This window comes from Natator depressus, chromosome 12 (genome assembly GCF_965152275.1).
Source record: "Natator depressus isolate rNatDep1 chromosome 12, rNatDep2.hap1, whole genome shotgun sequence".
NCBI lineage: Eukaryota > Metazoa > Chordata > Testudines > Cheloniidae > Natator > Natator depressus.
In genome coordinates this window covers 21,492,043-21,505,086 of record NC_134245.1, presented here as the reverse complement: position 1 = coordinate 21,505,086, position 13,044 = coordinate 21,492,043, and the positions used below count along the sequence as shown (strand labels likewise).

At 39.5% G+C, this 13,044-nt stretch overlaps 1 protein-coding gene across 6 annotated transcripts in view; it reads right to left on the bottom strand.

The window, feature by feature from the left end:
- Nucleotides 1–12,633, bottom strand: part of ZNF536 (zinc finger protein 536) — a 400,318-nt gene extending 387,685 nt beyond the window's left edge. For 3 of the 6 annotated variants that reach the window (XM_074968695.1, XM_074968696.1, XM_074968697.1), the window contains exon 1: nucleotides 9,100–9,755. In XM_074968695.1, coding sequence (XP_074824796.1) covers nucleotides 9,100–9,189 — 90 coding nt within the window. In that variant the 5' untranslated portion in view covers nucleotides 9,190–9,755. Of the gene's footprint in view, nucleotides 1–9,099; nucleotides 9,756–11,769; nucleotides 11,888–12,491 lie in introns of those variants that run through there. The other 3 variants (XM_074968700.1, XM_074968701.1, XM_074968706.1) reach the window with 2 other exon arrangements.
- Between the last annotated feature and the right edge of the window lie 411 nt (nucleotides 12,634–13,044).

The window sequence follows — 13,044 nt, the reverse complement described above, 5'->3', positions numbered from 1 at the left end:
TTTTCCTTATGGAATTGTGACTTTAATCTTGTCATGAAGCACACTGACTCTAAGTTCAAATCTAAGCAAAGGAGACCAAATCATAAGACAACTATGGACCTGATCATGTAAATACTTAATAGGATCTTCAATGAGTTGACTTCATTGGAACTACTCATGGCAACAAGCACTGAAGCAGGTAGTGGATGTTTGCAGGACTGAGCCCTGCAGAAGTAGTTATGATTCACGAGTACAGAGAACTTTCTTTTCTGAAGTGGTCCGCATTTCTCTCATGTTTACATGGTTAAACACTGAGCAAAGCTTATTTTCTCAAATGAGGCAGCATATCCATCCCCTTTACATACTCTGCTGTGCAGCTACTGGTGTACACAGATCTCATCAATTAATATGACCCTCGTTCTTCTATTTACATTATATAGGAATGCTTCAGGGAAGGGGGCAGAGGGAAAGTTTGTGTGTTCACATCCAGCCAAAACCTGCTTTATACACCTACAGATCTTTGGAGGTGTGTAGTACTTCCTAGGGCTCTGCAGGCCCGGAAGCCAACTTGGGCTGAATACAGCCACGAGGTTTATACTTATAGGTTTAAACTGCCCCTGAAACGGCCATTTGTTACCAGACATATTGTAAACCAAAATAATTCTCAAAATCTCAGCCGAACACACATCTTGACCAGCATTTTCAGTCAGATTAATTTTTCAAGTATTTAACAGATTTCATATGAATAACCGGTTGCTGACATTGTACTATGGTGAACTTACAAAGGACCTGATTTTGTAATCTCTGCACACACAAAATTCCCGTTGGCTCCAGTGAGAATTATGAATGCATATCATTTGTAGACACAGATCTATCTACTTTAAATTTTTTTTCCCTGCAAAGAGATGACCCCCATTGAATTACTGTGTAAGAGAACAACTTACCCAAATCTAAATTTACCCTACTTTACCTAATTTTAACAGATATTTTTAAATACAGGTTAAGGATATGATCCAAAACCCATGGAAGTCAAAGGAAAGACTCTCACTGATTTCCACGGACTTCAGATCAGGATCCTTTTTTCTCCTACGGATATATAAGAAATAAATTATTAAATCAAAAAAAATAAAATGAGAGAGAGAAATTGTCAGGTTAATTTCGATTCTGAAAAAATTAATGTTATATAGAAATCAAAGACCAATAGAGAGAGATTTCCATGATTCTTTTTTAATTCTACTGAAAACAATTTTTTGTTGTAAACATTGCTGCTAGCCAAGCTTTGCGCACGTGCATGGCAGCCACAAACAGAAACTGTTGACAAACAAAAAGAGTAACCAGTGAAACTGACTTCATGTTTCCAAATGAAGTAAAACGCAAAAAAGGAAATAACAAAATGGTTAAGTATATGATTTTAAAATATTCAGATTTAATAACTCAACACAGCTAATGAAAACTGCTTTTGATAAATATGGGTCCAAAGCATTCCCCCAATTGGGCAGATCTTACCAGCTTGCCAATGGAGGAACAGGGCTTCTGTAGTACCATTCCTCTTTCTCTGGGATTCCAGGAATGCTCCTGTGCTGGAGACTCAAAGAGTGCCTGCCCATGCTCCATGGCACACCTCCTCCCACACACATCCTCCCAGGTTTCTGTGTAGTAATCTAGCAGGGAGTTACTACCGGAACTCAGAGCTCTATTTTGTTCCCCTGGGTCTCCTCCATAGCTGTTAACAGCATCCCAGAGGGGGATCCAACCGATACAGCAAGGTATCTGCCAGGGCTGCCAGGAAAGATAAGGGTGAGAAGTGGGGCCACGAGTAGACAGGAGTGAGGCGCTATCAATGTCCTGACTCCCCTCCCCATGGATTCTCAACTCATCCCAACTCCACAGCTCAACAAACCCTTCCGCCTTGAGAGAATACTTGTTAGGAAACTCAAAGGGGAGTTTCATATAGCTCTCTTTATCTGTGGCTCTCTCCCAAGAGCTTCTACACAGGAATGGGAGTTTTAACCTAACAGTCTTCCTTGGAACTCCCAGTTATATTAAACATCTTCATGTAGGATTTCTCTATTACCAGTTCCTCAATGCCATCTGCGTGCTCACTGCTGTACAAACAGAAAAGAAACCACTCCTATTCCCAAGGAGTTATCAATTTAAGAGACTAATCCTGTATTCTTTGCACACCCAATCCCTGAGCTTTTGGGATGTACAAGGGATGCAGGACTGGACTGTAGATCAGCTTAGCTCAAACACATAATATATCAAATGATGTGACAGCCACAAAAATCCACACTGGGTTACAAATTATTTATATTACCACTGTGGCCCTTCAACATGTGGCTTTCGTATTTCATTTGTATATTGCACCTTCCATCTCTGGGAATGTTATTTCATGTTTTATATTGTAATTCTTATGAGGCAGGAACCATGATCTCTCTTATGACTGGAAAGCACCTCACACACTAAGGACACTACTGGCAATAAAACAAATAAAAAATCATATGAAGGCCCAATCTGGAAATCTTATTTTCCTTATTGCTCATTTGCCTAAAAGCATGATCAATATACATAGATATTGTACATACAGTATACACATGCATGTACCTTTTTGCACTTGAGTAAAACATATATTCTTATGAATGATCTTTTTCTTTAAAAAAATCAAGAATATTTTGAAAAGACCTAAAATACGTTAAAGAGTTTTACAGAATAACAGTAATGTTGAGAACAAAGTATTCTACTAGCTATTATCCCTGTTACGGTGTTAATAGGAGGGGATCAAAATTATAGGGTCTCTTTCCCACTGATTCCATTAACAATAAGAAGAATTACATTCCTACAGCATATGAATGAATCAATGAAGAACAGACCCCTTACATAGTAGGGCACATTAATTAAGGGTGAAATATAGCCACTTTAATTATAAATTCCAGTTTGGGGGCGTCTATAAGCTCTGTCTTTTCAAACTCTAAGGGGCTGAGATTTGAAGCAATGAAACTGGAAAAAGTTTGGTTTGAGCACGATCTCGCACACTTGTCTGTGAAGATCTGCTTTTGACATTAAAAGAGACAGATTAGTAGAGTTGTGCAAAGGGTTCATAGTGAAAGTAGAAACTACACCAGACTCACCTGCTTTGGCGGTTTTGTTATACCTGGTGGCCCAAACCTGCTCCCATAGAAATCAGAGACAGTTTTCCCCTTGGCTTTCTTTGGGAGAAAATCAGGCCCTTGAAATTCATCCCAGACTGATTCACATTTTTTGCTAACCTTTATGTATTTTCTCAGCAAACATAGACCAAATAGTAGTTTTGCATCAAAACTGTGTGAAATATTCAGTTAAACATGGTCTTGATGCAAAACCAAGTGAAGCAGCAGTTTCAAGATTAGTTTAGCTTTAAAATGCAGGGTTTGAGCAAACCCGGTATTCAAAGAGAAACTGAGGAGAAGCCACACAGGTTAAAACAAATGAAAATATTCACACACACCTTTGTGAAGAAAACCACTGCAGCTACACTGACAAAATAAACCCCTGTGTAGACAAACCCTCTGTGATGTAGGTACATCAGTGTAAATCCTTTGTGTAGATGCCCTGGCATCAGTGTAGAGACTGATTTGTACTAATGCAGCTCTAACCTACACAGTATAAGTCACTTCTTAACCAGTACACTTGATCTAGAGTAGGGATTTCCATTGTCACTCCTATATCAGCAAAGCCGTGGTACAAAAACTCTTGGTATAGACAAGCCCCGAGTTTCACACTGCCTTACATCTTAGTACCATAACAGAGCTTTCATGAAAACGACAATGCAAGTATATGGAAACACTGTTACGCTGTACATGAAAATAAAACTTCACTATTGTACGTCCATGCAAATCTATCAGACTAAGAAATGTTAGGAAAAGAAAAAGGCCACCCAGCCCAACATGCCACCTCTTTCTGATATAAGATTTAATCTGCACCACCTTGTTTTTTTCACCATAACTCTCACAATTTCTTTCTCCAGCAGCAAACCTAGATTTCTCTTGAACCCCTTTATACTTATTAACTCTATTGCCTTTCCTGTAACTTATTCCATACGCTTATTACCCTTTGCATGAAGCAGTTCTGCCTCAGTTTCCTATTTACTCCCAGTTTCCTAAACTTTAGATTAACCGGGCATATAAATACACCTATTTCTACCATCTGTGATAAATGATATTACAGCGACAAGGCTGAAGGTAACAATGTCAGTGCAAATCTATGGAGACCACTTTACAGCAATGAAATAAAATAATGTTCATACAAATTATACTATCATTTAGAAAAATAAATGTAAGTCTGCCCCCTAACTTAGCACGGTTTGCTCAGGTCTGATTTTCAGTCTCTCACTCCCCAGACCAGCAGAGGCCAGGACTGCCGGAGAGGCAAGATACATACAGCCCTGGGCCATGTGGGCAGGGATGTTACTCAACAGCAACCTCTCCAGCTGACTGAGGAGCAGTATTGATGAGCTCAGTGGGGCTCCAATCCTCCTCAAACAGAAGGACTAGAATGGAACATCTCCAGGACACCAAATGGGGGAAGGGTTCTATGGGACATAGGGCACTACCAGAGTGAAGAAATGTAATGAAGTGACTATAACTACATTAAGGCTGACACAAACTTATGAAGGAAAAGAGAACCCTGGCACTCTGAGCCCATGAGTATTGGGTGAAGTCCTGATCCCAGTGAAGTCAATGGCAGTACTCTCATTGATGTCAGTTTTACCCATTGCACCTAGGCAAGGTAGGGAAGAGCAATGACACCAGACTCGGAGTCAGAACTCCTGAGCGCTAATCACTCTTCAGCTACTGCCTCGTTCTGTGGCCTTGGTAAAGTAATTTAACTTCCCTGCTGTAGTTTTCCCCATCTGTAAAATCAGCTAATACCATCAGAGAGGTAGGGCTAAATTTTCTAAAATAGCCTCTAAGTTGGGGTGTCTCCTGTTTTAGGCATCCAATTTTTGGCACCTAGTGACTGATTTTCAGAGGTGATGAGCACCTGCAACTCTCATTGATTCCAGCTGCATCTGTGGTGCTCAGTTCTTCTGAAAATCCCAAGTGTCTGAAGTTGGGCATCTTAAATTGAAGTGCCAGAAATTAGAGGCCACTTTTGAAAATTTGAGCCTTGATGCTTGTTCGTTGTTAACAAGACGTAAAACATACCATGCAAGTGCTAAGAACCATGATCAGACTTATTATTAGGCACTGCAGCCTATACAACATTCCTCTGTCAAAAAGTCCTGCCACAACAGGTAATGTTGACCTTTTTTAACAATATGACAATCTATTTATGAAGAATCATTTTATTCTGCCTTTTGTTGTGAGACTCTGACACAAGACAAATGCTGCAATGCACACTGCAAAGGGGGTCAGATACCGATGCTGCTGTGGCTGTTTTAACTCTGTTTTCTTGATTTGTGTTTAAATCATAGTGGTATTATGACAAAACTGTTTGTCTTTAATATAGTTCAACTTGGCCTAATGAACCCGGGCTCTTTAAAAACAATCTCACATAGTGTATTTAGATTAAGACCTATAAAAAAATTCAGTGAATTTAAAATGATTTCAAGGCCCCATCCCACAGATATGAAAAGCACAGATTACTAGGCTAATTACAATTAGTCTACCATAATTCTTTTTTCATGCATCTGGTTAGCTAGCAAGTCCACAATATGCACATGAAATTTTACGTGAATTTTAATACATGTGAAAGATGCCAGATTCAGAGTATGGGAGGTTCTCCCTTCTAGGATTTTTCTGTTTATTCACAGAACTAGTACAGCTGGGGCAGAGGCAATGCAAAATTCCCCTCATTGCCCTACCGATGTGCTTCATCTCTGATTTGGATCACTGCTAGGAGTGAAAAGGTTCTTCAAATCTTTAGGTTCATTCACTGTTTAGCTTCACTGCTGAACCTGCCAATAAGAGTGACAAAGTCGCTGTGGTTTTTGTGATCCGCTAAGAAATGGACTGACACCGCCAATTCATCTCAGTTTGGTCACCAAACATCCATCAGATCATAACTGTTTTCAGTCATTTCTGACCAAGGTCAGACTCTGACTAGTGACTGAGTCATGAAAAGTTCTGTATTCTATTATCAGTTCCCTGCACCATTCAGTCACCTAACCTTAAACTAGAAATACACATTTTTATAATATTCCCTAAGATCATCCCCTTAAAGGTTTCAAAATTATTTTACTTTTACATAAGTATATTTTCTTTCACAGTATTTCATACTTTTTCCTTTTTTCATCTGTGCCCAGAAAATCTTTGTTAGACATCATTTGGATTTTCGTCTTTTCTTGCAGAGAAGTTTCATATTTATATGAAAGGGGAAATACATATTATATTTTTCTTCTCTCCTTAATCCACAATACTTACACCTATGCAATATAGGCACATAATGCCCCCACAAAGATGAGATGAAGGATGAGACAGAAGATGCAAAGTTTGAATGGGGGAATATAAAAATGACATTCCAAATACCATACTGTTTTTAGCATTATGAAGAGACTAGATTCAACTATTCAGAAATCTGAGAGAAATTCAGAAACAGAGTTAAATGTACTTATGCTTTCCCAAAACATGCTAAATCAGTAGATGCTAAAGAACTATAATTGCCCTCATTCAGACTTGAAAAATAAATCTATTTACTCTTTTCTTTTTGATGTTTTTGAGAAAGTTCATATAAATCCACGCAAATGCCTTTTTTATTCAAAGCGCTCTGAAGACACCTGTGCAATTCACAGCCAACTTAAAGCAAAAGTAAACATTTGGAAAAATGACCTATACTGATTTTCTTACACTTTAGGAAAACTTGTGCTACTATGGGGAATAAGAATAGCCCATTTCAATGGGCTAGTGCATTTTATAGGTCTGTTCTCCTGTAAATTTCCTTGGTTACCTAAGGCTCCCATGGTGGGTAAATAACCTAATGTTTCAGCTTTCTGTACTGAAGTTCACAATTTCTGATCTCAGCGCTGCCTTTACTGCTGCAAGCTAAATAGTGGTACTGATGCTGCAACTTCCAGATTACTCACTTTCCTCTCAGATCATGAATGGGTTGGGTTATTGGCCTCTAGCATGGACAAAAATACAACAATCAGCCTCTTCATTATATAAGTCTTCAGTGAAGACAATGCTGGACAATTTGCTGAACATCAGAGATCTCAAGTATTTTCAGAAGTTAGGAAAGACTGTAGAACAATACATTTTTCTTCAGTGCAGTGGACAAAGTCACCGCAAATTTACTGAAATCATTTTAATACAGCATTTCTATAATAACAATTTGTATCTTCAGGAGCTGTTTTGCAAAACATTGCTTTAGAATAGAAATATTTTGACAAATTTGCTGCAAATGTAATATGGGGGCTAACCTTTTCTAGAAGTACAGATGTTAATTTCACGGTCATTATTTGAACAGTAAATGAAAAGAAACTTTAAAAATACTTTGCAATTTTTTAAAATAAATCAACATAAAATCCCATTCACTTGCGGCAATATAAACATAACGTCACATCTACGGGTCTGAAGAAACAGCAGGCATCAGTAAGTGTCTCCTGCTTAAGGAAGAATTAACTGGAATGAGATTCCTACTACTGAACATCTGAAACATTAGTGGATATATTCTCCTACAAACTAATTTTAAGTGGTTGTACCAAATTGGAAGTGTTTTCTGTTTATAATATTTTTTGAACTCTAAGCATTTAATTTATGATTTTTGAAAGAGTAAAATACAACAAACAGTACATCCATTGTAATGTGAATAAAAAACAAGTGCAACAGAAAAAGGAAAATAGATAATATAATAAGAAGGTATGCATCTCAAGCTGTTCTTGTTACGACTACAAATCAGAAAGCCCTCAAATTGTCAAAGTTAAGAAAAAAGATCAGCTGTCTAATGAACATAGTTGCCTAATTTTCAGAGATGCTGAGCTCCCACAACTCTGTGTGAAGTCAATAGGAACTCCAGGTTCAGCATTTCTGAAAATCAGGCCCAAACTGTATTCTAATAGAAATATTATTTAGGGAGTATTTTTGTTGCAGAAATGGAGAGGGTTCAAAGTAATCTGTCAAAGAAGTGCTGATACGTTCATGAGTCCTAAAGCAAGCTAGCTCTCATCTGTGGGGAAAAAGTTAATTCACAGGGCTCATAAGGGCTTGCATTTGTCAAGGAGCAGGACGTCAATGCTATCATTATCAGGCAAGTCAGCCAGGCGTTTAATGGTAGAATCAGGAGACATTTGCTCTCCACTATCAGAATGACATCATAACTAAAACAGCCTTCAGCAAGAAGGAAAGAGAAATGCTGTAAGACTTGGACTACAGACAGGCTTAGCACTTCTACTGCGCTATACTGACTGAGTCACTACTCCCCTTTTAGGAGGTAAAGCTTTTAAATGTCCTGATTCTAAAACTCCATCCTGATAGCATTTCCAAAATAAGGCTCACATTTTTAAAGAAGTACTCTTAAACCCTTGTCCTCAAAAGTGGAGAGAATGTTAAACCAGCCACCTAGTTTAGGAGAGATGGTCACTTACAATTCATAAATGTACTTTAAGTTTTCTGGCATTTCTAATTATGATAGTAATTTTCACTTTAGTGAACCATATGGAAGAGTGGGGGATTGAACTGTATTAAGACACTAGCTCTAGCTGACTCTGTAATTTAGAGACGAACAGCTTAATTAACTGGTTTTTTAAAAAGTGTACACACACACACACACACACCTTTGAGTAATCGGAGGAATTTAGTGATGAACTGTCCAATGATCAGAAACATGAAAAGCAGTACATATTTAGCTTCCACAGTAGTTGTAACTATACTCCCCAGATCCCCAGAATCACAAATTGTCAATCTCTTCCCCCTCTCACCCCCATCACTACAGGTACACAGACACTGTACAAAAGCCTCACCTTGTGTAAGAAGTATGAGGGGAAAAGTTATGAAAGTCGACAGACAACCTAAAATCCCTCAGGCTACAAAAAATCCCGCTATTGAGAAACAACCCAAGAGACCACACAGGGAATGTACAGCTTTCAGAAGCACTTCTCATCTTATTTGCACTTAACCTATTGATGTACTTATGCAGGTCACTTACTTTTCGAATAGATTTGAACCCTTTATAATCATGCAGATCGCCGCGGTTGTCACTTGGGTGTTTGGTTTGGTTTTTGCAAACAAGTTTCATAAAAAAAAAGAAAAAGGTCCAATTATGCAAATCCGCTCTGGATAGGTAGTGAATATTCAATATGACGGTGATACTGTAATAGTTCAATGCAACACACTGCACTGGACAGATTTACGAGGCAACGTCACTACTATGCTCTGGTCCTCGTTGAAGCATCTTGAAGTTAATTAAAGCTGCAATGTCCACTTTTCCAGCACCCTCCTCATTCCGGTTTACTGTTTCAACATCAAACCAGCCAGGGGGCCTCCCCCTCGGTCTCTGTACACTTAAGCAGCCTGCCACAGTCAGTGAACAATGAACAAAGATTTGAGTGATACACGGGGCGGGGGGAATCTCCACGGGAATAATCAAATCCGGTTTAAACAAGTAACAAAATATAGTTGCTAATATTAAACTAGAAAAGAAAACATTCTTCTCCAACTGAGCGTGCACAGGCATTGGGCCAATCCCCTGCAGAAAGGACCTCAAAGCAGCCAGTCCTCCCCATTTCGAGCAGTGAATGAGCCCAAACAAGGATTCTAAACTTAATTATGACACTTAAAATAGTCTTTTTCCACATAAGCAGGGAGGCTCGCCACTGCTATCTGTACCAACCGGTCAAATCAGCTCAGCAAACACGGCCCCTGTTGGATTTATTTTAAACTGCACGGGGGGGGGGGGGGGGGGGAATGCACAGCTCTAAAAGTGCACTCCATGGTAAAGCACACATACGGTAGTACACCCATGCTTTCTGAAGGGGCTTTTCAAAGACCAGCTCCCCTAGAACTGCCTGTTATCTGTGTCTTATATTCTCATTGTTTGTCCATGCATGTGGAATAACAAACAGAGCAGCCTCAGCGCCTTCGGATTGCAAGGACTCTCCCCTTACCCAGCTCATTTTCTGCTAAAGTGAAAATGAAGGGATCTGACAAATCACGTCTCCGCCTAGACACTATTATAGACATAACAATATCCGCCAAACAAAAACCCTTAAACAATAACATCCATGCCCGTAAATAGGCTGCTGAATCCTTTCTCCTTCTATACTTTCCCTCCCCCCCCCCCAATTTCTCTAACCCCCTCCCCACAATACAGGAATTTATCAAACGTACTAAAATTGGACTTAATATTCTGCAGAGAGGCAGATTTTATGCATCGACTAATTGCAATTATAATATAAGAGTCGAAAAACTAACTTTTTCGGATGGACCCAGTTAAACTTGTACTACATCCAATCTCCTTGAGAGAACTACAGACCCTTTTTAAAAAGCCACCCTTCTTTTAAGTTCGCAAGCATCACGGTTTCTTTCACCCTTTCTTCATATCCATATTTATATAGATATTCATTATTTGCAAAACTGCAACAGATGGGCGCCTTCAAAATCTAGATTCTTTCCTACTCATCCAAGAATATTGTTTTATTTAAAATCTTGAAACATCTCCTATGCCCCCCGCCTACGACTGTTCTCCTCAGTACTTCATCCCTGCGAAATCATTCTCAGGAAAAGAGCAGAGAGTCAAGATCAGTGCCGCCCCAGTGTGCTAAAAACGAAGAGACTGTAGCAATCTCTTCATGTCAACGCTTTTTAAGGATAGTCTCCCCACCCCCCTCATCCATTCTTCACACCCATCCACCCCCCCCAAAATGTTAACCCCGGTGCCTTGACATAACCCAGTTCCCGGAAAGGTTCATGTCCAAGTCGCTTCTCTTATCCTATGGAATTGGCATTTAAGTTTCCTCTTTAACCTGTTACTTTTCCTGTACGTTAAAAATGCCCTGGATTTGTGGCTGACAGGTGCTTCTCTGCTCCTTCTGCGGTGTTTTCAGGCATGCTCTTTTACCTTCCTAAAAGGTTTTAAACCTGATCTGACATTTAGTGCACACTTGAATGTCATAACGTTCCTCAAAGCATTATGCACGGCTCCTATTCATAAGAGGTCGATTAGAGCACAAAATGGCAGGTCTCTTAGGCACTTGAGTCTCACAAGTTTGACACATGCTATGCATCAGCTAACTTTGATTAAAAAAAAAAAAAAGGGAGGGAGTTTACAAATTACACTCCGGGTAACCGGGATCCTGCAAGGAGGGGGCGGGGGGGAAACACGTTTAAAGTCACTTCAGCAAAGTTTACTCAGCAACAATCCTTTAAAAAAAAAGTTTCTGGGCAACTTAACGGCAGGATTTCTCAGGGCGGCAGGGAGCGAACTTGCTCCTGCCCGACCCCACGTTATCCAAAACCAGGCAAACTCTTGTCTCTCTCTTTTTATTTTAAGTAACGGTTTTAAAAGAAAGGAGAGAGGAGAAAGAGGGGGGAAACCGGAGGGTTTTCTTCAGGCTAAGTTCTATAGCGCCATTCAATGGCTTCTCTGCTCCTTTCATTATTTTCTGCTTTTCCCCTGACAGCCCTGCTTGCAAACGTCACGGCTATGGATATTTAATTATACTGTATTTTTTTAATCACGGTGGAAAACGCAGGCCCCGTTGCGATGATTAAAAAGAAATAAAAGAAAATAGTCCAAACTGACTTTGGAGCCTCTTTCCTCGCTCCCGGGAGCCGCCCGGAGCCTGAAACCCCCCCTTGTTACCTTTGTCTTTCTTACCTTACAATTTAAAGCAACGCGTAGAAGAAACTCCTGCACGTAAACGAAGCGTTGTAAAAGATTGTGTTCAATGAATAATGAAGCATGTCCACATGATTGACTTGATCATTTTCTTGTGCTGAGGGGGAAAAGTGGAGCGCGGAGCTGTCACAATTGCCCGCTGTGGCTAGCCCTCCTAACTGTTTGCAACACATCCCGAGTCAAGAGTGCTTTATTTTAATCTGTCTCTTTTCAGAATAACCCCGTTCATTGATACTGATCACCCAACATCACAAGACATTCCCATCTTTCAGCTTGGACTCCCCCTATCTGGTAGGTGAAATGCATTGTACCATTAAAAAAGCACTCCATTGTCGTCTTGGCATAATTCACAGCAACTAGATAGGTCTTGCGGCATTTAGCTTTGATGAGCCAAAAGCTGAACCCTTGATATAATAATCTACAAAGAATGGTCTGTGATCGTCCATTTTTTCTCTCTGTCTAGCAACTAAGAAACCATTTAACACAGCGCAGCTTGGTCTTGACCTTGAGCTCATGTAAACACACTTATTAAAATCTATCTATTCTCTAAGAACACATTCTGATTGTCAGACTTGTTATTCAGACATATATCAACCCCCCTCGCCTGTCTTTACTTGCATTCCTGCCTTTTACTAAACAATTTTTTATCAAGCCCGAAGAGATTATCATTTTTTTTTTAAAAAAAAAAGCGTCGTTCTTACCTGCTCCTGAAACTATTTCAAGTCTGTTTCCTTTAAAAACTCCAGGGTAAATCTTGGTGGACACCGGGACCGGAGCATCAGTCACAGCTCCGACGTTTAAGAGAAGTAATCAGCGATAAAGTGACGTTGATCTGCACTGTAACCTTGTGGCGTATTTAATGTAAATAAGCCAGTTATGTTGCCAATCGCATGCATACAAACACATAAAGGTCTTCAGCGTTGCATTTTGATTCTTTCCATTAGAGCCGACTTTATTTACATACACTATTTAGGGGATCATGATAATTCTAAAACAATACTAGTGCCAAATGATTATGAAAATATGATTTTAATTAATCACGTAGTAGGCAAGGAAATTAGCATACGGTAATTAAACTTAGAGAAAAACGTCATGGAGGTTCTCTGCCTTATGGGTTCGGAATAATCATTAAACGATGGGTTTTCAGGACTTAATTATCAAACAAATAACTTTTTTAAAGCAACTTTACAAGGTTTATCCGCAGGGCAACGATTTAGTAAATAATATACAACCAGGCAAACAAGGTGCAAATGT